The following is a 23,846-nucleotide window of genomic DNA, read 5'->3' as shown; positions in this document are numbered from 1 at the left end:
CCCAGGGACTTCCACACACAGGGGGGCTCCACACACAGCTACATCACCATCACCAGTGGGGTTTTGTGTGGCATAATGTGGATTATGTGGTTAACACATTTGTGGTGTTGGGAGTATTCACACATAACATTGACAGCATATCATTTTGATGGTTTTATTGGTAGGGGTCCCCACAAATTAGTCATCCTAGGGTCCCCACAAACCTTAATCCAGCCCTGGGTGGAGAATAACCCAATCAAAGCAATCCATTCATTTTTAAGCATGCCCAAAATACATTCGGCATGTGACCGCTATTGGGGTTTGTGCTCAGATGCTGAACAGCTGGATGTTCAATTGTCCAAGTTAGAAAGCTTGAAACATATTTTACTTGGGCAGAACTATATTGACTGAGTGCAGATCGCTGTGGAGATATTATTGTGTAAAGAAAAGTTACTTCATGCAGGGACCACTGATGGCCGTAATTAGCGTCAGTTTTGATCCGATATCGTAAGTTTTATGTATTACGATTGGCAGTGCCATATATGAATATATGTAATAATACATTATATAATACTGTTACACCTGGTGTATTTTAGACCCTACTGAGGCGTTCTGTGACTATATAAGAAGCAGAGTGCTTTTCTACAGATCAGGGAACTTCACTATAATAGCTTAAATTGCAATAATATACATTTGCCTCTCTATTTACAAAGCCCTGTTGCCTTCAAGTGTGAGGATTCTATGATGACTGCGTATTAAAATATGATAATCCTTTATGATACGTAAAGCTGGTCCTGGCAGCATATGCCTGGATCAGCTTTAGATCTCATGTTTCATGATGTAGTTTAAATAATGTCACTAGTATGATGCCTCACAGTAAGAGATGTTAGTCCATTGGTTATATGCTTTACCACCATATATCAGAGATGAACAGCCTCCTTTATTTTGCTAACAGAAATGGCTTTAACTAACATTATACTCTGTATGGGGTTCTCAGTGCTCGACTGCTGGTACAATTTATTTTGGCTTACTTATGGACCAGCTTTCACATGAGATACTGCAAAGTTAATAACATTGCCACAGGTATATATAACAGCAATAGATTTGACATTTAATGTTGAAAGATTTGAAAAAAACATGGCATGGGCAGGGGGGTTCTTCTAATTGGAATAAAGACCTTATACTTAAACCCCTTGCCTAAATTTAAAATTAATGGAATGTCATCTACTGCCTCACAGCACTGAGATCACAAGTTCAATTCCCGACTGGCACAATATGTGTGGAGTTTGGATGTGTCTGGGTGAGTGTCCTCCAGATGCTTTAGTTTCCTCTCACACTCCAATAGTAGTTAGTGGTTTCTGACAAAAATCAACACTAGTGTGAATGTGTGTCCATGTGGTAAGGAATATAGGGCCTGATTCAGAGGTGGACAATGTCGATTTTTGCGTAGTTGAGTGATTATTTGCTACCTGGCATGTGCGAAAACTTAGCGAAACCCCTAGAACGCATGGCACCAGAGAGTGTACGCAGAGATCGCGGTTGTGAACTGAGTCGCTTGTAATGCTGGCGAAGGACAGCCATGGGAGGTGGCTGGGAGGCAGATTGAAGTGAATGCAAATATAGGCTATGTCATGGGAATGTCACAGGCATGTCAGTGAGCACGGCTGCGTTCTCAAACGCAGGTCCGCAGCCACAGAGGCCATGATTAAAGAAGGCGGCACTGCGTCAGCCATAGGGCGTTGTAAGTGTTGATGGTCATGGGCAATTACAGAAGGAGAAGGCTGAGACTTGCATTTACATATTTTTGATAAAGCGAATCCGAAAGAAATCACAGCCGTGCATGCATAAGCGTCCACCTTTAAATCAGGCCAATAGGCTGCAAACTCCACAGGAGTATATTACACAGTGCTGTAAAGCACTGTGCAATATGTGTGCTCTATATGGGTTGGGAATGAAATCCCAGCTGTCGGGATGCCGCTGGTCAGTAAGTATTTGCCCTCCCTTGGTGATTTTTCAATATAGGGACAGCGCGTGCCTGCGGCGTGCACCGAAAAAGGGCGTGGTCTCAAGAGAAAGGGGCGTGGTCACACAATAGTATTTCCATTTCAAATTACGCCACACAGTAGCACAATCTTGATTCACATTACACTACATAGTAGTGTCCCTTATTCATGTATGACACACAGCAGTGCCCCTTTTACACAATGCCCACATTTGTGCCCCTTATAAACAATGCCCACAGTAGTAGTGCCCCTTACACATAATGCCTACTGTAGTGGTGCCCCTTATGCAATGCCCACTGTAATGGTGCCCCTTATGCAGTGCCCCCAGTAGTGGTAGTGCCTCTGCAGTGCCCACAGTGATAGTGCCCCTTATGCAGAGCCCAAGGTAGTGTTATTCAATGCCCCCAGTAGTGGTAGTGCCCCTTATGCAGAGCCCGCAGTAGTGTTATGCAGTGTCCCCAGTAGTGATAGTACCCCTTATGCAGTGCCCATAGTGGCGTTGCCCCTTATGCAGAGCCCACAGTAGTGGTGCCCCTTATGCAGTGCCCCCATTATTAATCCTACTGTAATAGTGCCCCTAGTAGTAATGCCCCCTGTAGTAGTGCCACCAATAGTAATGCCCCCAGTAGTAGTGCCCCCTGAGTAATGCCCCAGTAGTAGTGTCCCCAGTAGTATTGTCCCCTGAATAGTGCCCCCAGTAATAGTGCCCCCTGAGTAATTCCCCCAGTAATAGAGCCCCCTGAGTAATTCCCCCAGTAATAGAGCCCCCTGAGTAATTCCCCCAGTAGAATTCCCCCAGTAGTAGTGCCCCTGAATAATGCCCCCAAGTAGTAGTGCCCCCTGAGTAATGCCCCAATAGTAAAAGTCCCCTGAGTAATGCCCCCAGTAGTAGTGCCCCCAGTAGTAATGTCCTCTATACTGAAGCCGCTTAATTAGAAAAAAAAACCTGATACCTTAAGCCCCGCTACCGCGTTTGCTGCCGTCTGGTCCACGTGGCTGCTCCTCTAACTATGGGAAAGACGTCATGACGTTTCTCCCATAGTGCACTGCGGGAGCCAACGTCTCTCCAATAGTGCACTGCGGGAGCCGGAGCTCAGGAGTGAACAAAATCTCAGTGGGCGCCCCACAAAAGGAGCCTCTCTGCGTCGCTGGGCTAAGGTGGGTCGGAGGAGGCGGAACTGGTTCAGTCTCCAAATAGAAGTGACGGAACGCAGTTCCGGCCCACTTTAACCCCTGCCCTGACCCCTACCCTAACCTAACCTCCCCCCTAGTGCCTAAACCTAACCTCCCCCTCCCAGCACCCTAATCCTAACACTCTGTACCCGGTGCCTAACCCCGCTACCTAACCCTATCCTCTCCCTAACACCCTGATACTTACCTTCGGGATGCCGACGGTCGGGATCTTGGTGCTGGGATCCGGACCTGTCGGGATTTCGGCGCCGGTATCCCGCACGCCGACTACATCCCCTCTATATAAATAACTGGTAATACTACTACCATCCCTACTAACAGCAGAACTGTACAACTATCACATCTTATTTTAGCACTAGAAACCTTCCCACAACTAGTAAAAATCCTTATTTGCAAGTGATTCTTTGCTTGATTTGTCCTCCTCTCGTGTTTCTCTCAAATGTTACTTAGACTTATAGACACTTTATGTGGTTGCAATACTATTCTAATACAGAAGGCATTACCTATATACCCCCTGACCCCCCGGAACTAACTCTTAGTCCAAAATTATATATTCAATTGGAAGTGCAGGAATAAACAGCAGTAATGGATTTATATGACAATACGTTATGATCTAAATTACAAGCAGAGCATTCTACTAAAAAGTTTATATCTTTTTGAAACTATCCCTGTAACTGTGCCAAATGAGGTTTTATGACAATTACAGACAGATGTTTTAAAATGTGACTACCAAAACCCTGCCCTAAGTATGAGTTATCTTCCTAATCCAATTAATATATATATTCATTATTTACCCTGCTGCTAGCATTCTGTGCCTTCAGTATACGTATATACTTCACTGTAAATCCTATTTATGAAAGAGGAATAGCTTTTTCTGGCCAGTGACTGCTGTGTTCACCTGAGACATAGCTTCTCCCTGTGTAACAAGCCCTTATCAGGTTTTGCTTGCGATAGCTATTACAGGGTGACTATGGTTAAGGCTTCTCTAAAGTTTGTCCTATCACTATCACCATCATGGTATGATGATAACCGCATAAAAAGTAATACATGCAGTAAAACAAATATATGTATATATCAGGACTGAGTATGTGAAAAGTTGAAATGAACAAACGTTTTGATATCCTCCGGAGATATAATTAAACATGCAACACACAGAACTACAGTGAACCGCGGCATGTAACCGCTTGTCTCCTTTCAGTACAAGTGCCTGCCAACTGGCCTGAAGCAGAGAGTTTAGCATATCAGAATATTTCTCCTTTCCTCTTCCTTTTCCACGGCAACAAAAACTAAAGGGTTTATACTGGTCTACCTTCGAGCCGAGGTAGGGCAGAAAAGAAAACACTTCTAGAAGTATATAAGGCCACCTCCCCTTCCTTCTTATCAGTCCTTCACAAGCTGAGCTCAGATACAATCTTTAGTTACCATTTTATTTCTGTTAAGGGGCTTTCTTGCAGATGCATCATTTGCAAAACTCCATGGCACTGTGCAATCAGTATTTGCCAGGGGAAGGTGGGTGACCAGCCTGAATATGGAAATGTTTCTGAGTAAAGTACCTACTGTCCTGGACTTCAGCTAATGCTTGTGGAGGCCTTGGTTTAAATTTTGAAAGAAATGATGCATAACATGCTGATGTAGTGGCTGTGAATTCTGGAATAAGTTGGACGTGTGAGTGATTTTTCCTGCTGGAGAGCAGTAATTAGTAAAAGAAGTCCCAATTACTCAGGGTAAGCTCCAGGGAGTTCTTGATAGATTCTTACTAGGGTTCCCTTTCTGAGCCCTTGTGTATACAGTAGATCAGTGATTTTCAACCTTTTTGTTACTCGAGGCACACTACACAAGACATCCGGCGATGCAGCCTGCGTGACCAATGAAAAAACATACACATTGGCTCCCACATAAAAAAATACACACACATTGGCCTCCACAGGAATAAAACTCACTACATTGGCCCACTCAGGAATAAAACACACTACAGTACAAGTGCGCTGAGCTGACCGCCACAGCACACTTGACAACCGCTCACGGCACACTAGTGTGCCGTGGCACAGTGGTTAAAAAACGCTGCAGTAGATCCTCTCATACTAGAGACCCTCTCAATGTAAGCTTATTGTCTCAGTGTCCAAATTAAAAGGCGGTCTACATATTGTGTTGATCAGAAGATATGTTACGGCAATTTTGATCTGATATATCTAATTGCTTGACAGCCACCAATCCATCACCCCCACTTCACAGAGTCTTTGAAAATGCCACAAGAGAGCACTTAAGTTAAGTAGATTGCCTTATTTAATCCATCCATAAGGCAATGGAACAGCTTATTTTTGTTAGTTTATTTGAGGGGACCCAAGAAACACGTTTTCCCAATCCACAAGGCAGTTGCAGACATTATAACTCTTCTAGAGACCATATGGGCAGGAGAATTGAAAGTCTCATGCTTCATTTCACCAGTCACCAGCATTGAAACCAGCATTTAGTAATGGCACCAAAGTCCAGGGCTGTTTGAATTCTGGGTAACAATCGTGGACTTAACAGGTGGATGGCAACTAACGAAGGTAACTGTTTAAGACTGGAAATACACAGGACAATTGAGTTTATATGTGAAGCATTAATATTCTCTAGCACATAATATACCAGAGGCATGACATTTACTGTGGTAACCCAAAGAGCTTGGTGGCTGCGCTCTTTGATGGAGAATATCTTTTTGGAGTAAAACCAGACTCTCTTAATTCAAGATTATTTTGTGGAAAGGCTGTATGGTTGACACTGGAGATACCCAACAGGAGGGCATATAGAGGATGGCCTTTCATGGTTGAAAGTAAATCTAGGCCAAGAGAGATTTAGAGAGGATGAATAATACTGACTTTGAAAAATCCATGGCAGAAAAGTCCTGATGTTTAGTATAGGAAAGGTTCCTGGACTGCACACCCTGAATATATATAATGGGAGGTGCTACCTGATGAGACTAATTGCAGGCACAGAAACAGACAAATCTCAGGTGCACAACTCCAAATTACTGGTAATATATAAATGCAATAACATTTTGCAATCAATAGAGGTTTTTAGCATAATCATGGCCAAGGTTATGGGCCTACCCACCATATCCAGGTAACCTCTTTAGGGTAGGTCCCTAACATACTAGGGTTCAAATCCAGAGCGCAGGACCTGATGTTTCTCCAGATTTTCCTTTCAAAGATACCTAAAGAATTAATTCTCCTGGGGACACAGGCCCTCATTCAGAGGCTGTCGGAGGATGCAAGCGGTCGCTCAGAAACTGACCGGCCGCCTCTGTTTCGGTCGTTTACACCCACAGCTCTAACGACCGCTAGGGTGATGGTCGCGATGGGCTTACGACGAGACCCTAGGGTAGGGTCTCACTTGTCGTAAGCCCCGGAGAGCTTCTGACTCTGTCAGAGCCGGAAGCTCTCCACTGACATCACTAGTGATGTCAGTGGGGCCTCCCCCAAACGGCAGGCGTTTGCCGTTTGGGCTGCCACCCCCCCCGGCTCGCCTTCCAAACGGGGCGTGCTGTCAATCAACATTGACAGCTCGCCCCCTTTGGAAAGAGACCCGCTATGACCGGCGCTGTCGGTCGTAGCGGGTCTCACGCATGTGCACGAAGGAGCCGGCTCCCTCGTGCGCATGCGCACTGGACAAACATCGAGGTGGTCGTAGACCGTACGGCCGCCTCTGAATGAAGCCCACAATGTGGGAGCAAAATTACCATATTTTCCAAGGAATTTACCTTAATGACAACTGAAGCAGGGGTCTTGAGAGCTGTGATGTGAGGTTATGCATTGGAATTAAAGAGACCACCGTCAGACAGCAAGGTTTGAAGATTTCGATCTCCAAGGGCACCAAATTCTGCCACCTTAGACAGTGCGTACAGTTTGCAGAATCAGGAAGTAATCATCTGGGTTCCTCTTTATCAAAAGATGTTTCTATTCTAGATTTTCATTATAGAAAAGAACTAAGGAGGACATGGTTTGTTTTTTTACCATCACCTCAATACATATTTAATAACTTGGTGGCTCAAGGTGGAGTCCCTGCGGTCTTTCCTGAATGCAGTGTGGGTATGGAATTTTCCAACAGGAGACTATTTCAAAGAAGCATACCTTCATAACCCCAGAAGCTGTCTCCGGGTTCCCTATCTTCCACTGACCTTCCAATTCAGAAGCCTTCCATATAAGTTTTTCAACTGTTTCAGTTACATTCATGAAGGTCATAATGGCAGTAATTTGAGTGGATACCGCTATTGTCTCACCTCAGTAACATTCTCATAAAGACAAGATTGAGAACTCAGGACCTGAATCAGAGCCGCTCGCTAGATGCAAACGCTTGCACGATGTGTATGCAAATTGCGTAAGCAGTGCTACCGCACTGTAATGCATTAGCACGCCCAGTATTTCTTAGGGAACGATCACATAGTGTATGCAGATACCCACCAGCCTGTTTCAAGACGCCCACTTGTGCACGTCATGTCCAGGAAGTGTATGCAACCATCGGTTCATCGGGTAACATCGGATGCTATCGCAGCACTTGAGGTTGACCATAACCTGCCGCGAGCACTTCAGTGTAAAAACAAGCCAGGTGACGTGTACTAAGATGCTGTCTTTTAATTATGCGCACCTCCAAAACACCGTTGAGATGCTCAGGCACGCCTGTGTTTGCACCTCCACTCCCCCGTTTTTAATGGCCAGCTCCTGTTACCACCTACAAACGGCTTCCCCTGTCACTCACTCTGCTGGGATGTCTATGCACAGCGAGCAGATGCATTGTGAACTTTCACTAAGGTATGCACATGCGCACTGCGATGCATATGCATGCGCACACTGCATACACACTGCATGTCATCGGCAGCAGCGAGCGGGTCTGAATCGGGCCCTCATTTCCTTATTCTCAATACATTGCACCTGAGAATGGATTTTGGATGAATCTTCATGAAGAATGTGAACAATTGAGGAAATCCCCACATATCAATCTCATGGCAAGAGCAGAGAACTCTAAGATAGGAAGGTTTCACTCATGGTTTGTGGACAGCAGGCAAAATCATTAGATGTTGTCTCAGCAATTTGGGGGTCCAATCTTGGGGTATAGGTTTCAGCTAATTATGATTTCCTGGGGCCTAAGAACGATAAAGAAAACTGTGGCAAGTTAATTGTTATACTTTTTATCCATGGAAACTATGCTGATGGTGGTACATTTTCACAGAAATCCAACCATGGTATCTTCCTGAATGTCTAGACCTTATGGAGAAATATGTCATCTACATCTGGGATCCCTGAAACTGATGCCATTAATAAGAAAATGAGACTTGACTTTTTCACATTGGTCGAGTTTTATCTTCAAAATGGGAAAACTTCTGGATGAGAGTTTAAATTGTTTCGCTGTTTTATGCAGTTTTAGACAACACGTGTAACAGGGTGAGAGATTAGAAAATGTGAGAGTTTAGCAGTAATCTCTCATACTTTTTAAACTCTGCCAATGTAATAAAGTCCGAGAACATGCAAACTCACTTGTTTTTAGACTCAAAAAACTCACGATTTAAACTCTCATACAGATGTTTTTCCATTTTGAAGATAAAACTCGACCAACGTGAGAGTTTACTACTAAACTCTCAATTTTCCAAACTCTCACCCTATTACATTTGGCCCCTAGTGTCATACAATCTGCACTTAGATCAAATAATGTATTTATATGTAATTTACATACCAAAAGAGATGAGCCTGAAATATGACCCTCTGAAAGCAGACCATTATTTTAGCTGATCTGTTTTTAGATTTATATGAACTATCCTTTAAAACAGTGAGCCAGAAGTTACATTTTACGAGGTCTTGCGTCTTGTGGGGCCGTGCGCTAGATAGCAAAGGGGCTTTTGTTTTGTATAGTTTATGCTATAATAAATCTGCTTACAGAGCTCAAGGTTTAGTAGAGTTCCCATTATTTGACTTATTTTTTACATAAACTTTTATTTCCACCAAGAGCTCACTGTCAGTCCTGCATTTGATATCTATTTTACAATTTAGTAGCATGGGGCAAGGAATATGCTTGATATCACGGATGGGTCTGTAGACGTGAAGATTTTGGTGTTTGTGTGGTCGAGAGCGGTCATAGTCTGCACAGCAGACATAGTATAACATTATTTCTAGTTAATATATTCCCTTGTTGAAGGTACAAAGAAGCAAAGAGCATTAAATGAACCGTAACTTAAAAAATAACAGTTTAGTTAAGGAGTGTTGCTTAATTTCCGTTCAAAATCCTTATCAATGCTCTCTCACTAATACCCCTTTCAGACATAAACCCACCCGACTCGGACCCAGGACACTGAACACGGTTTTAAGCCGAGGTTTCAGTACTTTACCCCCTTTCACACCTGATAATAGACCCAGGTTATTCCTGGGTCGTCACCCTTCACACCGGACCCCGGATCTTCCAGTGACCCATGTCTTCCATCTAACAGTGGACACTTGAAGATGTCATTTCCAAGCGCTACTGTGCACGCCAATAAAGTACTTTTAGGCATAACCCGGGTCATCAAGACCTGGCTCATGCCTTTCAGACATAAGCTGGGGCACTGATACGGGTTGCAAATCCTGGGATTAACCGGGTTCCGGACTATAGACAGACAGTAATTACTTAGATAATGTCTAGATAGACACCAGATGTTAATAGTTAGACAAGGATAAAAGTTCGACACAGACAAAAGTCAGACACCAGATGTTAGACAGTTAATAGTTAGACATGTAAAAAGTTCGACAGGGTCAAAAGTTCGACATGAAAAAGATCGACACAAAAATGGTCGACACATTTTTTAAATTTTTTTTTAAGTATTAGGGTTAGGTTTAGGGTTAGGCACTTACTGTGGAGGGTTAGGGTTAGGCACTTACCCCCACGGTTAGGGTTAGGCACCAGGAGGGAGGGTTAGGCACCAAGAGGAGGGTTAGGATGAAGATTAGGGCTAAAAAACAAACAAAAAAATTGTCGCCCATTTTCATGTCGAACTTTTGTACCTGTCGAACTTTTTACATGTCTAACTTTAGTGTGTCTAACTTTTGTTTGTGTCTAACTTTTTTCCCTGTCTAACTATTGACTGTCTAACATCTGGTGTCTATCTAGACATTGTTTAACTAATTACTGTCTATCTCTTATACCAAACCTGGATTAACCCTGGTCAATTGCTGGGTCTCAGACCCGGGACTGTCAACCCGGGTCAGTCCCTTTCAGACATAAACAGTACCCGGTTCGAGACGCTGTCCCTGACAAATTCCCAGGTTTTTGCTTATATTTAAAAGGGGTATTAGTAGCAAGACTTTAGGCCAATACAGCCTACTTTAAAACACTTTCTTTATAGAATTCAATTAAAACTTTTGGTGGTTGGCTTAGAAGTTAGAGATCATATGGATGAGGTCATCGGTTGCGATGTCAATACTAAATAGCAACACTAGCCAGGTATAGTGGCTTTTAATTTGGTGATCATATTTGTTATCACAGGAAATGTATTAACCCATAAAGCTTCTTATTCTAGATATTAGGTTCCTGGTGCATTTTTGAAACCTGCTAGAATTACTCTGCATACAGTGACTTAACATGTATTTGATTTCACAAGTTCCATATTTTATTAGGTTATATTTAGTTTTTTTTGCCCCTTTTAATAAATCTAACATAAGTAAAGAGTTTAAGCTACAATCCTTCTTAATACACAATTACACATGCAGCATATATCTAAACCACATGTCTGGTGTAAACTGAACTTCTGTTAAGGCTAATTTCCCGTCAGACCCTTGCATTTACAGTAGCAGATTTCTGTTCTAGAAGGGCTCAGAATGCATGTATGCATAATTCATGTGGATAGCAGACATGATTCATGTGCACAGCCTCCACTTGTTTCTGTAAGATGATTTCCAGAACACCATGTCCGAAAGGCAGACGCTAATCGCAGCTTTCAGCTAGAGTGTATTGTGTCCAGTGGCGTAAGTTCTAGCCAGACGCCCGGAGGCAAGTTATAATTTGGTGCCTCCTGTCACAGCCGTTGACACTGTGATGTAGCATTTCGCATGCAAATACACCCGCCAGGGAGGACTGAAACAGAGCGTTGTTGGGGAGGAGTTATCGGACGTGTCACACTGACAAAAGAAGCTGATGAGGAGCACCGACACTAATGAGCAGGGACAGGCTATAGATAGACGGAGGGGGAAGCTGATGGTCTGACACAGAGCTCTCCGCTAGTATATGGTGGCTTCTCAGGTGCCGGGAAGAGGTGCCAAGTATTGGGCGGCCGTGACAGTACACTCCTGGTACATAGCTACAGCCCTTAGTGGGTTGAATATATTGTGGGCAATGAAGGAGGTGCCCCTTCAGTGCTAGAGCCCGGCGGCAGGCATCTCCATTGTCTCCCATAGTTCTGCTGCTGCTTGAATCCACAGTGGGATGGGCAGCAATCAGACTTCAAACAAAATGCATTTTTGTACCATAATTAAAATTTTACTAAAAAGCAGATAGAAAATATCTATATGCAATATGATTGTATTGGGGAATTTAAAAAAACAGACAGCATGCATAGTGCATAGAACAGCACTGGGATCATGATGATGTAAGAGGGTGAAAAGGTATAAATATTTCCTCCCCCTGTGCAGTGTCCTGACTGACTGACTTATCGTGACTGCAGCACAGTTCAATATTCAAATAGGGGAGCCACACCAACTGCCACCCCAAGTGCTGCCAAAACATCATTGTCTGTTGATGTGGCTCCCCTATTTGAAAACTGAACCATGCTGCAGCCACACATCTGAAGACGCCACTAACCGTATGATCCTGACGTGGCTTATGAGGCAGACAGCACTGCAAAGAGGTAAAATGTGTTTTTATGGCTTCCTCAATAGCTCTTAGGCCACAGCTGAGGGAGGGTAATGTGTTAGTACAGGTATGAGGGAAGGAATGTGTTACTACAGAGGTGAAAGAGAAAAAATTTGTTACTACACAGGTGAGGGAGGAAAATGTGTTACTGCACAGGTGAGGGAGGGGAATGTCATATGTGTTACTACAGGGTGAGGGAAGGGAATGTGTTCCAACATGGGTGAATGAGAGGAATGTGTTATTACAGGGGTAAGATGGGGTTATCAGTGCCAGATTAACGTCCACTTGGGCCTAGAGCTGAAATTCATGAGGGGCCTATTGTGTGCCGCTGTTGGGGGTGTGACAAGTGCCACAGCAGTGTGACTGGTGATGGGGGGTCATGACCAATGTGGTGTAGGTGTGGTAAACATATGGGTGCGGCCTGTGATGTGGGTGTGTTTAGTTCCATGGAAGGTATTGCTGGCGCCTACCTTAAGGTTAAGCGGCCACTGTTGGAAATCCGCCACTCTCTCTCCTTCCCTCCAAACACCACTCTCAATTTTTATATATTCATTATATATTCATTTTATATATATATATATATATATATATACATATATATACATATACATACACACACATTGGGCTCAATTCTATTAAACGCGAAGTGAATAGCGCGGGGAATTAGCTCACGAAGCTATTCAATTCATCATGCTGTTAAGTCCGACTAAGGATCTCTTCTCGCATCCCTCCGACAAAAGTTCAGACGCGATGCTGTGTTCTGCCCCTAGCGCCGGGAAGTTTAGTCGGAGAATGCCCGTTCTCGCAACTAAACACCCTGTTTAAGGTGCGAGAATGGCCATTCCCCTACCTAACAGCGCGCTGACTTGAATAGCACCGGGAGCTCATTCCCGGTGCTATTCACTTCGCATTTAATTGAATCGAGCCCATTGAGCGCAGTGCCGCACTGATAAGACTTTGGGCACTAGAGTGTGTCCAGAGTCTATAGTGCATGCACAGGTCACCAAGAAAATGGCTGTGGCGGCCATTTCCCCTGTACTGAGCATGCGCAAAACAACGGGAAAATGGCCACGGCGGCCTTTTTCCAGTCATTTTTTACAGTGCTGGCGCCGACGTGGGACTCCTGAGTGGTAAGTATAATATGGGTGCAGGGTGTGCGGTGCGGGCCACCCCTGGACCCAGGGGCCCGTATGCACCGCACACCCTGTACCCATTATAAATATGCCCCAGTGTATGTATGTGTGCGTGCGTGTGTGTGTGTGTGTGTGTGTGTGTGTATATATATATATATATATATATATACGCACATATATATATATACACACATGGTGTATATATATATGTGCACAATACAAATTATATATATACAAGTCTCTCTCTCTCCCCCGCCCCCATTGTTAGCTCCACCCGCCCCATTGTTAATCCGGCCCTGGGGGTTATGTGTTACTACAGAATTGAGGGAGGGCAATGTGTTACTCCAGTGGTGAGGGAGGAGAATGTGTTACGACACGGAGAACATGGTGGGTAGTATGTTACTACAGAGATGATGAAGGGGAATGTGTTTCTACATGGGTGAGGGAGGGAAATGTTTTACTACAGAGGTGAGCAAGGATGATCTGTTACTACAGAGGTGAGAGGGTGGAATGTGTTTGTACACAGGTGAGGAAGGGTAGTGTCTTACTATAACAGTGAGGGAGATGATCCATTACTATAGAGGTGAAGGATTAATGTGTTACTGGAGTGGTGAGATGGAATTGGAAACCGTAAATACTGCACATCACCTAGTATATATATGTGTGTGTATGTATATATATATATATATATATACATATATATATGGTAGAGATGTTCTGGGGTATTTTGCACAATAGAGTGGTCAGTAGTGCAGTGTTTGGGTGCTCAAATAAGGGTCACCATACAGCTTGTCCAGATTATAGCTGACAAAATTATGCTTTAATTTTGTTTACATATTACAGAAAATAGGGAACAGCATAGCCCCCATTTAGGACACTATCTTCTTACTTCTTCAGCCCTAACTACTAGCAAAGGCAGCTAGATTGTACACAGCTTCACGCAAAGTCTCAAGGCTCATACACTCTAGACCAGGGGTAGCCAACCTCGGTCCTCGTGAGCTACCAACAGTTCACGTTTTCCAGACCACCTAGCAGGTGCACAGGTGTATTCATTACTAACTAACACATTTGAAAAGATCCACAAGTGGAGCTAATTATGTCACTTTTGATTCTGTGAGGTGACCGGCAAAACATGCTCCGTTGGTAGCTCTTGAGGACCAGGGTTGGCTACCACTGCTCTAGACCAGGGGTCAGGGAACTTTTTTACCTTTTACCCCCAAATATATTTAGATACGCCAACATTACCCCCTTGATTTGAAAGGAAGGAAATCATATAGTAGTGCCCCATATAATGCCCCTGTAGTAGTGCCCCATAGTTATGCCCCTGTAATAGTGCCCACATATAATGCCCCTGTAGTAGTTCCCCTATATAGTGCCCCCGTATAGTACCCCTGTAGTAGTGCCCCCATATAATGCCCCTGTAGTAGTGCCCCCATATAATGCCCCTGTAGTAGTGCCCCCGTATAGTACCCCTGTAGTAGTGCCCCCATATAATGCCCCTGTAGTAGTGCCCCCATATAATGCCCCTGTAGTAGTGCCCCTGTAGAAGTGCCCCCATAGTTATGCCCCTGTAGTGCCCCTGTAGTAGTTCCCCTGTATAGTGTCCCTGTAGTTCCCCCATATAATGCCCCTGTAGTAGTGCCCCCATATAGTACCCCTGTAGTAGTGTCCCCATATAATAAACCTGTAGTAGTGCCCCCATATAATGCCCCTGTAGTGCCGCTTGTACAAAAAAAAAAAAAACTCTTACCTTAATCCCCGCTCCTGCGTCCGCCACCGTCCTGTCCGTCCGGCTGCTCCTCTGAACTATGGGAGAGATGTCATGACGTCTCTCCCATAGTGCGCATGGAGAGAGGCGGAAGCTGGAGTTCAGGGGAGAACTCCAGCCTCCGGCTAACGCGGCGCTGTAGGGAAGGAGCCGGGCGCCCACTGGTAATAACATCTCAGTGGGCGTCCGTCTTAGAGCCTCCCTGCGGCACAGCCGGCCATGCATGTGAATCATTCTATATTATAGAATGATTCATATGCATGCCCGGCTGTCCGTCCATTACCCCCAGGAATTTCATTTTTACCCCATGTGGAGTAATTTACCCTTGTTCCCTGACCACTGCTCTAGATGATGTGCTGTATGAACGATATTGGTGAAAGATTTCCCTTGAACTTTCTGTAGAGCAGGACAAATGATATTGGGTGTACACACTGAAAGATATCTTTAAAGATTTCTTTCAGTGAAGTCATCCTGCCACATCTCTGAATAGGCAATTATTGATTATACCGTCAGATTGGCCTGTATGTGCGGACGACAAAAGACATCGTTAATGACCCGCGGGAGCGCGCATCGTTTGTTGTTCACTGCATACACACTGAACGATATGAACGATATATCGGTGAACGTTATCGTTCATAAAAATCGTCTAGTGTGTATGTGGCATCAGTCACGCCTGCTTCTAGCAGGTTTTTGTGCTCCACTAGCCTACTTGGTTGCCACAGTCTCACATAAGTTGTATCCTTTGGGCATCAGATAGGTGTGGTCCCACCATCCCAGCACATATTCAGTTGAGATATATACAGTGTATATATATATATATTAGGGATGTGCAGGCTCGGATAGGTTCGAGTTTGCACGTTGAGTTCGGATTTTTCCCTCCAAAAAAACGGAACTCAGAAAGAGGCTAAACGTCATCTTACATGGACGAACATCATCATTCCTTTTTGTCCAGGAATGATGATGTTCGTCCATGTAAGATGATGTTTAGCCTCTTTCTGAGTTCCGTTTTTTTGGAGGGAAAAATCCGAACTCAACGTGCAAACTCGAACCTATCCGAGCCTGCACATCCCTAATTTTATATATATATATATATATATATATATATATATATATATGTGTATGTCTGTGTCAGATGAACGGGAAGGGTACGGGATGATGGCGGTCAGAATCCCGACACCAGCATCCCTACCAGGTTACAAACCCGACTCCTCCAGGTAAGTAACACTAACCTAACCCTTAACCCTACCCCTAATCCTCCCTCCCCAACTAGTGCCTAATTCTAACCCCAGTACTTACCTTTGGGATGCCGGCGCCGGTATACTGATAAGTGCATTCTGAACGCCGGATTCTCAGCGGTCGGGATTATGACAGCATCCACCGGGTGAACACTTTGCAACGGCATAATTTTGTACAAATACACGAAGTTGAAAATCGATAATACTCTCAACCTTATAACAGTATCACACCAGAGATTCCACTGTCAAAATGCCACATAGAGCTTCCTGATCATCACTTCAGTGTTGTGGTGTCCTGGTAAGAAAACTGTAGCATGGTTGAATGCCCTTTGGCACTGCCCTAAAGGAAAACTCAGCTTCTCACCCTCTCCCAATCAGGGAAATGGATTCTGTTTCTCACATTACTGTTGATTGCTTTACTGAAAGGATCTATAAAAAATTTTTAAAATTATTTATTTTTTACGGAATACTTATTATACAGTGTTTAACCCCTCCCCCCTCCTGCTCACTTATAAAAGGCAGTATGTAAGTTCTTCCGCGGTAACAGTCAATCCTTTAATTTTATATTTAGAAGCATTCATTGTAAACCACAGTTTCCATCTAACTATTGCTTACTACTTGTATTTATTTTAAGCTTGAAATCTTCAATGTCCGAACCATCCTCATTTATTCTCCATAGTATTTTTTGGCATTGTTATTTAGTGAATCATTTTTGCATTTCCATTTTTATTTAAAATCCTTTATTAACTAAACTATAAAATATATCATGGTTGACTTATAACATGTCTGTTTGGATGTATTTTAAACCCCTTTATTTTCTTTTTTGTTATTGCAGTACACTGTGTGGAACTTTATCCCAAAAAATCTGTTTGAGCAGTTTAGAAGAATCGCAAATTTTTATTTTCTTATCATCTTCTTGGTTCAGGTAAGTTAGGGTTTGTGTTTTTGTGTTTTTTTTTTTGTTTTTCCAAATGGAATTTTTCTGTGTTAATTTTCGTGTAAATTAAATTTGCATATAAACATTGCTGCTTTAGCACATGTGTAACACAGAACAATATTCTTTTACTAGATAATGTAAGTATGTTTATATACTGTAGATCTCCATGCATTTAACTTTACAAACTGTTCGCGATATCTTTGTTTTTTTCTGTTATTGTTATTACTAGTCCTGAATTCCACAGTCTGTCTTGTCCCCCATGGTTTGTCCCATCTTCCTAGCAGAGGGAGCCGTTCTACTGCACGCACGTTGGAGACAGGACAGACCTTCGTAAATTATTATATCAAATTATATCAATTATTCTTTATTGATATAGCACCATAAGGGGACCGCCGAACATAGGATACAAGCTATATAATCACTGCTACATATGCAGTCATAATACCCATCTGAACCCAGATGGTAGGTGTCGTTGTAGGTAATTGGGAGGAGACGATGGTATAAGTGTGGGAAGGAAAACACATGAGGGAAGAGGACACTGACCTCTATGACAGCAAATAGAACACTGATGTTTTTGTCAATGATTTTTGTTACATTTATTTGCTCTTCAGTATTGTAATCTATAAGGATATGATATAAAAAATATTTCAATCTTTAACCGTTTGTCCACCATCTAGACAGAATGAAGGCAGCAATTTTCTGACTGAACCGCTATCCATAAAACCACATCCTGTCAATCTCTAGGGATTTTCTACTTCATGGCCCATTGATTTAAATTTTTCCTACAAATTCATAGGTTGAATATTTAGTCCACAAAATAGCTGCATCCACTCTATGTAGATTATGGGTCAACTTTAGCAGATATCGCCTGGAAAATGCAATTATTAGAAAAACTGGGTGTTGATATTTGCTCATTAACGAAGATACTTTATGGTGCTGAAAAAAAAAAGGAATTTGTATCTTAATGGGGATGAAGTTACCCAGCTGTCGGGTTGCCAGCTCCCAGAATACCGGTGCCAGAATCCCGACAACAGACGCAATCCGGGCGCCAGAATCCTGATTATAAAAATGAGGTTAGGGGGAGGGTTAGATTTAGGGTTAGCAGTTAGGGTTAGGCACTAGGGGGAGGGGTTAGGGCTAGGCTGCAGGCGGGAGGGTTAAGGTTAGGCTGCAGGAAAGGTGAAGGGTTAGGGCCAGGGGCTTACCTGTCGAGATTCTGACTGTCAGGATGCAGCCGTCTGTATTCTGACCGCCGGGATCCTGTACCCAACCCCCTTAATGTACATGCAAACAGCCTGGCTAGTTTATATTTTCTGTATTTAACAAATTGTATTTATTATCCACAAATTATGGTAATAATTTGTGGATAATAAACTCTAAACAATATTTGTAAATGGTACATTCTCATGTCCTCCTCAGAGTGCTCATTAGGAAAACTATTCAAGTATAATGTGCCCCCCTCCATATATAAATTATTATTGGTAATAGAAGTCAGAATTGCATTATATCATATTTTCATTCTTGCAGAAAGGTGAGAGAGAAATAATTAGCATAGTTGCTCATAGATATCTCATCTGATACAGTCGCATGAGATTTGACCATGTCGGGGGCTTTCTGTGACACTGTCAAATCTTATTCATCCGTGTATAAAACTCCGGCAGAGGCTGCTGGACCCTCTGCTCCATCAGATCTGCCCCAGCCCGTTCTCCCATCCCAGCCACAGCTTGGCATGGTCACAGCTCATACAACCACAACATGAAAAGGGGTTAAGGAGGAGGATTTAAATTGTACATGGTGGAAGCTACTAAATTGTGAAGCTAAACTTCATAGGAATGCAGCTTTTTAATTAATTAGGAACCCAACAACCACATCATTAGGGCATGAGTCATGAATATTGCAGCTTCCACGCTGTGTAAGCAAATGGGAATACTTTAACTCCACAAATAGCTGCTCATTAAATTATCTTTATAAGCGAATAAGACTTGCGTACATTTCTTGTCCAATGTTTTGCTGTCTGGATAAGTAGGTTTCATACTTGAATTTGTAATGTGTACATAAGTGATGATTAAATATTTATAAACTCCTGTAACTCTATATAAACCATGAGTTATGACGTCTTACTTCAGAGTGTATTAGGAACAGTTATGCAGGGTTGATACTGTGCCTCCTACTGGAAGTTACTACATATACTGGAAGTCACCTTGGATTTCTATGACCTGTACAAAAGCAATACATCTTCTGCTTTTATATGGTCAGAGAACTCTAAGGTGACCCATATCCATAATGATAAATACAGTACCAAACTGATTTTTTTGTTTCACTATTGTTTTGCACATTTCTGTCACTGTTATCCTCTGACACAATGACACATTGTTCTTTTCTCCACAGGCAATTGTTGATACACCAACAAGCCCCGTAACAAGTGGCCTTCCTCTTTTCTTTGTCATCACAGTTACAGCTATAAAACAGGTAATACGCTTATTATAATCCGTTCACTAAAACAAAACTCTTTGTTCAGTTACTCCATTGCATTGCCTTCTATGCTTGTTGCATCTGTCATAGTGGATCAATATACAGATATTTCTCATCAGATGCAGTCTAGTTAATGTGCATCTCTCGCTTCACCCCAAATTCGTCATTATAATGTCCATTTAAAAGGTATGCAGTTGGGATGCCGACGGTCTAAATGCCGACAGTCGGCACCCCGACTGTCTAATCCCGGCGGCAGGTGTCTAATGACAGTCGTCAAAATCCTGATGCCTTTCATTAGACCTACGCCGGGAGCCCGACACTTGGCTTACCGATCGAAGGTAAGCCTGGCGAGGACAGCCGCGGGGGGGGAGGGTTAGGTTAGGGGATCGCACGGGGGACTTAGGGTTAGGCACTCCCCCTGGAGGTTAGGGTTAGGCTAGGGGAAGGGGGGGGGTTAGGGGTAGGCACCCCTGGGTGGAGATTAGGGTTAGGCACCTTCCCCCCCCCACCCCCTGGGAGACTTGGCTGCGTGGAAGGGGGGGTTAAGTTTAGACTCTTAGAGGGGGGTTAGGCACTTGGGAGGGAGGTTAGGGTTAGGCACCCCTAAGGCCTAAGGCAGGGTTAGGGTTAAATACTCACCTGTCGGGATCTTCACTGCTGGGCTCCCACTGTCGGGATTTGAACCACCGGCCATGCGGCCATCGGTAAATCATACTGTTTCCATTTAAAAATACCACAGAATATGCATCATTTGTACAGCTGAACAGATTAAGACTGATGTTCTTATTAAAACACAATACATTTGAAGTAAAATATCTTTTAGATAATAAATAAAAATATCTTTGTTTTATTCTGCAAAAGTGCGACTGAGAAGCATGTACATTATATCTCTCCCACCAGGGCTATGAAGACTGGCTGCGCCATCGAGCGGACCATGAGGTTAATAAGAGCACAGTGTACATTATTGAAAATTCTAAATGTGTCAAGAAAGAGAGTGAGAAAATCAAGGTAAAGCTTTATATTCCAAATGGGCTGTAAAGTAAAAATATGATGAAATATATTACTCTGATTTTTTTTTTTTGCTATTGTTTTGTTTAGGAGAAGATGTATCAAAGCTTTGAGAGAGAGAAAGTGGAACAGTGTCCTGTTACAGCCTATCCGCTTCTTGTCATTTATCTAGCACAGTTGTTAACATAACAGAAGCTAATTGGTTGCTTTTGGGCAGCTTCTCCACTTTCTCTCTCTCCAAGATTTGATACATCTCCCCCTTAATCTCACAAATGCTTGAAAGATAACTGTTAATTAGTTACTATGTGTTGCTTTACTGTAATAGTTTGCTGCTACATAATTAAATTACTTCCTATGTTAGTGTCAATACTTCATATAATATAAACAATCAGTCATATATCTATTAGTAGAAGATATGGATCATATATGGGTATATAATCCATGTTAATTCTAAGAATCTCAATGTATACACTACTCAACCATGCTCTGCTACAGATTTTTCCACTATAATACAATTAAGGAAACACTCCTGTCTGTGGTACGTGCATCACGTGAGTTTATACTGCCTGCCTCTGAGTGGTAATGATCCCAAGAGCGTTGTAATAGTGATTTTACATGTTAGAGTAAAAGGTCAAATGGGTATCTCCAAACAGGCTCACAGAAGTAATAACATCCAAACACTAGACTGGATTGTATTACATATAAATAGGGGTAATTTTACTTTTTTAGTTTTGTTTGTTCCTAAACATTTTTTTCTATGTCTATTTTTATCTGTTAACCTCAATTAAATCTGGTGCACTACTGAAAAATATCATAAACGGACTTTAATGGAGCAATGGATTTACTGGTGATAATAACATGATGAAATGGCTGACTACGTACAGTGCTTAGCTTTGTAGTACACCAAGTTTTCAACAAAATACACTCAGACGTTATTAGACCTGCTCAGACATATTCAGTCACTTTAAGTAACATTTCATTGCAGTGTGCTTGTAACACAGAACTGGAGTCAATGAGCCTAAAAAGAAACAAAAACAAACTCAAAATGAAACATTTCAGCCATTCCTGCATATGACACACACATCTACCCTGCCTCGTCTTAATTTCTCAGCCCAATAATGTCTACTTAAATAGTCTTTTAGCCAGAATTTAGAAAGAGAAATAAGTTTCCACAACACTCTACTGTAAGGGAAGATAGAACAATAATAATTTTCAGTAAACGTACAGTTAAATAGGAAGTCTTGGAGTTTCTCTCCTATTCTCTTCTATGATCTCACTACAGAAGAAAAGAGAACATGTGAGGGCGCAGGGCAGAATTCATTGTAGAAGATTGTGGGAGCAGACCCAATAAGTGAAAAAGGATGTTTCAGAAGACCTGAGTTTTAATAGTTAGTTAAGGTAGCAACCTTCTATATACATGTGCATTTGATATTGACAATACTGGGGTACAGTTTAGTTTTAATCACTCTGCCAATTGATGCATCCGATTGTAGGCCAGCCTTAGTCTGGGTACCCACCTGGACAACTTGTCCGCCATCCCATGGATTCATAGACAGAGTGGCCGATTGGTAAGCCAACACACACTTACCAATCTACCACGCAATGTGTCTGCCCTGACATCACAACTGGACGAGCATTTAAATTTGCACACTCAGTTGAGATGTCGGTCACCGGCGGTCCGTGCAGCAAGTGTATGGGCGTTCGTTGCGTTGCCTGTATACACAGCCAGATGCACAGATATATCTGGAAAAATTATCGCAATTGCTGTGCTGCAGGGCCGATGCAATATGTCTATGAACGACATTGCTCACAGACATATCTTCTGTACACACATACAGATGCATTATGCGATATGTCATTCATTGGCTGATTGAACAACCTACCACATAGTGTATACCCAGCATTATGCATGCCACCCCTGGCTTTCAACCTCAACGTGGGTTAAATAAATCGCCGCCTTCGATCTGCCCTCTCTTTAAACTCCTCTCACATTTTCAATTACAAGTGTCTGTCTGTGGACCTTCTCCAGATGTTCATTCACATGTAGGTACACAGTGGTGTGTGGCTCCAGCATGTCTGCAAAACAGGATACTCACCGAGAGATAAGCAGTAGCCAGGAGGCATATTACAGTACACATACAGAAGGCATGTTTACACGGTGGTTGTAGTGTGTACCACTCCACATGGCTACATTTAAGAATTATACAATAGATATAAATTCCTTACGTACATGGTTAACATGTTACAATATAAACAATGTTAAACACTGTTTGGATGAAAAGGGGTTTCCAGAAAGCTAAACCACTATTTTCATGGTCCTGGCACCCCTATTTTGTCACAACCCATTTGACAAGAGCCTCAAATCTACTATGTGCTATATTTAATGCTTTGGCTAGAGTTAGGCTTGCCTAAACATTGTCATGCAGATACAGGCTGAGCATGTATGAAGTAAAGGTTTGACCTTACTGTAATGTAAAAAGATGGTTCAAAGAAATGCAGAATGGAAAATAAGTTAATAAAAGAAAAGGATGTCTTCATAGTGTATTTCAAGCAGTTCTCATTTAAAGTAGGTATAATAAGCCGATACTTTGTCACTGTCCCCAGGTATTGGCTGGTCATTGCAGAGGCACAGAACAGAGGGTAGTTAAGCAGATAATACATATAAAGCAAAACACATGACATCTTCCTATCTTTTTATTACTTCACAGAGGAAAAATAAAAGAAATTACATTTCTATACAGAGACCAAACTGCGCGCCTAATAAATGTTTTAAAAGAAGCGTTTTATGTCTTACATTATCTTTTGGGCACCTGGCTGATTTAGCCTATCCAGATTTATTTAATTATTCATAACCTATACAATTCAACCTATAAATGGAGATTATAATCACTCTGAAAGTAGAGTACAGAGGAGGCTATTCTCTGCCAGATGCACTAGTTACAGCATTAATGTGAGCTGTCAAACTTGAGTTTATCATAGTATATTGTTAAGAGATCGTTTTGTTGAAAGCTTTATCGTCTTTCCACTTTTAGTTGTTTGTTTATCTTTTAATTCTTATTTCTGTAGTTATTGGTAACTAATCTTATGACTTTCAGAGAAAGGTGCACTTATAAGAGAGTGTGACCGGGAAGACAGTTCTCGTTTATTAAGCAGTCTGTAACACGCCATTTTATCTTCAGCGTTTGATAAAACAGTTAGATAACCTCCACAAATGCATTCCTTCGATTAGCCAATCTGACGGTCAAGACCAAAAATCTCAGCCTCTGCTTCCCG

The 23,846-nt window shown here is 42.5% G+C and overlaps 1 protein-coding gene across 3 annotated transcripts in view; it reads left to right on the top strand.

The window, feature by feature from the left end:
• The window catches only part of ATP11C (ATPase phospholipid transporting 11C (ATP11C blood group)), a 191,629-nt gene that overhangs the window by 76,061 nt on the left and 91,722 nt on the right, over positions 1-23,846 (top strand). For all 3 annotated transcript variants that reach the window (XM_088465804.1, XM_088465807.1, XM_088465806.1), the window contains exons 3-5: positions 16,992-17,081; positions 19,482-19,562; positions 20,466-20,573. In XM_088465804.1, the coding sequence (XP_088321930.1) occupies positions 16,992-17,081; positions 19,482-19,562; positions 20,466-20,573 (279 nt within the window). The remainder of the gene's footprint in view (positions 1-16,991; positions 17,082-19,481; positions 19,563-20,465; positions 20,574-23,846) is intronic.

Source organism: Taudactylus pleione, unplaced genomic scaffold (genome assembly GCF_031769625.1).
Source record: "Taudactylus pleione unplaced genomic scaffold, aTauple2 ptg000064l, whole genome shotgun sequence".
In the NCBI taxonomy this organism is placed as follows: Eukaryota; Metazoa; Chordata; class Amphibia; order Anura; family Myobatrachidae; genus Taudactylus; species Taudactylus pleione.
Note: the sequence above shows the minus strand (reverse complement) of the source record. Positions and strands in the feature narration are given on the sequence as shown.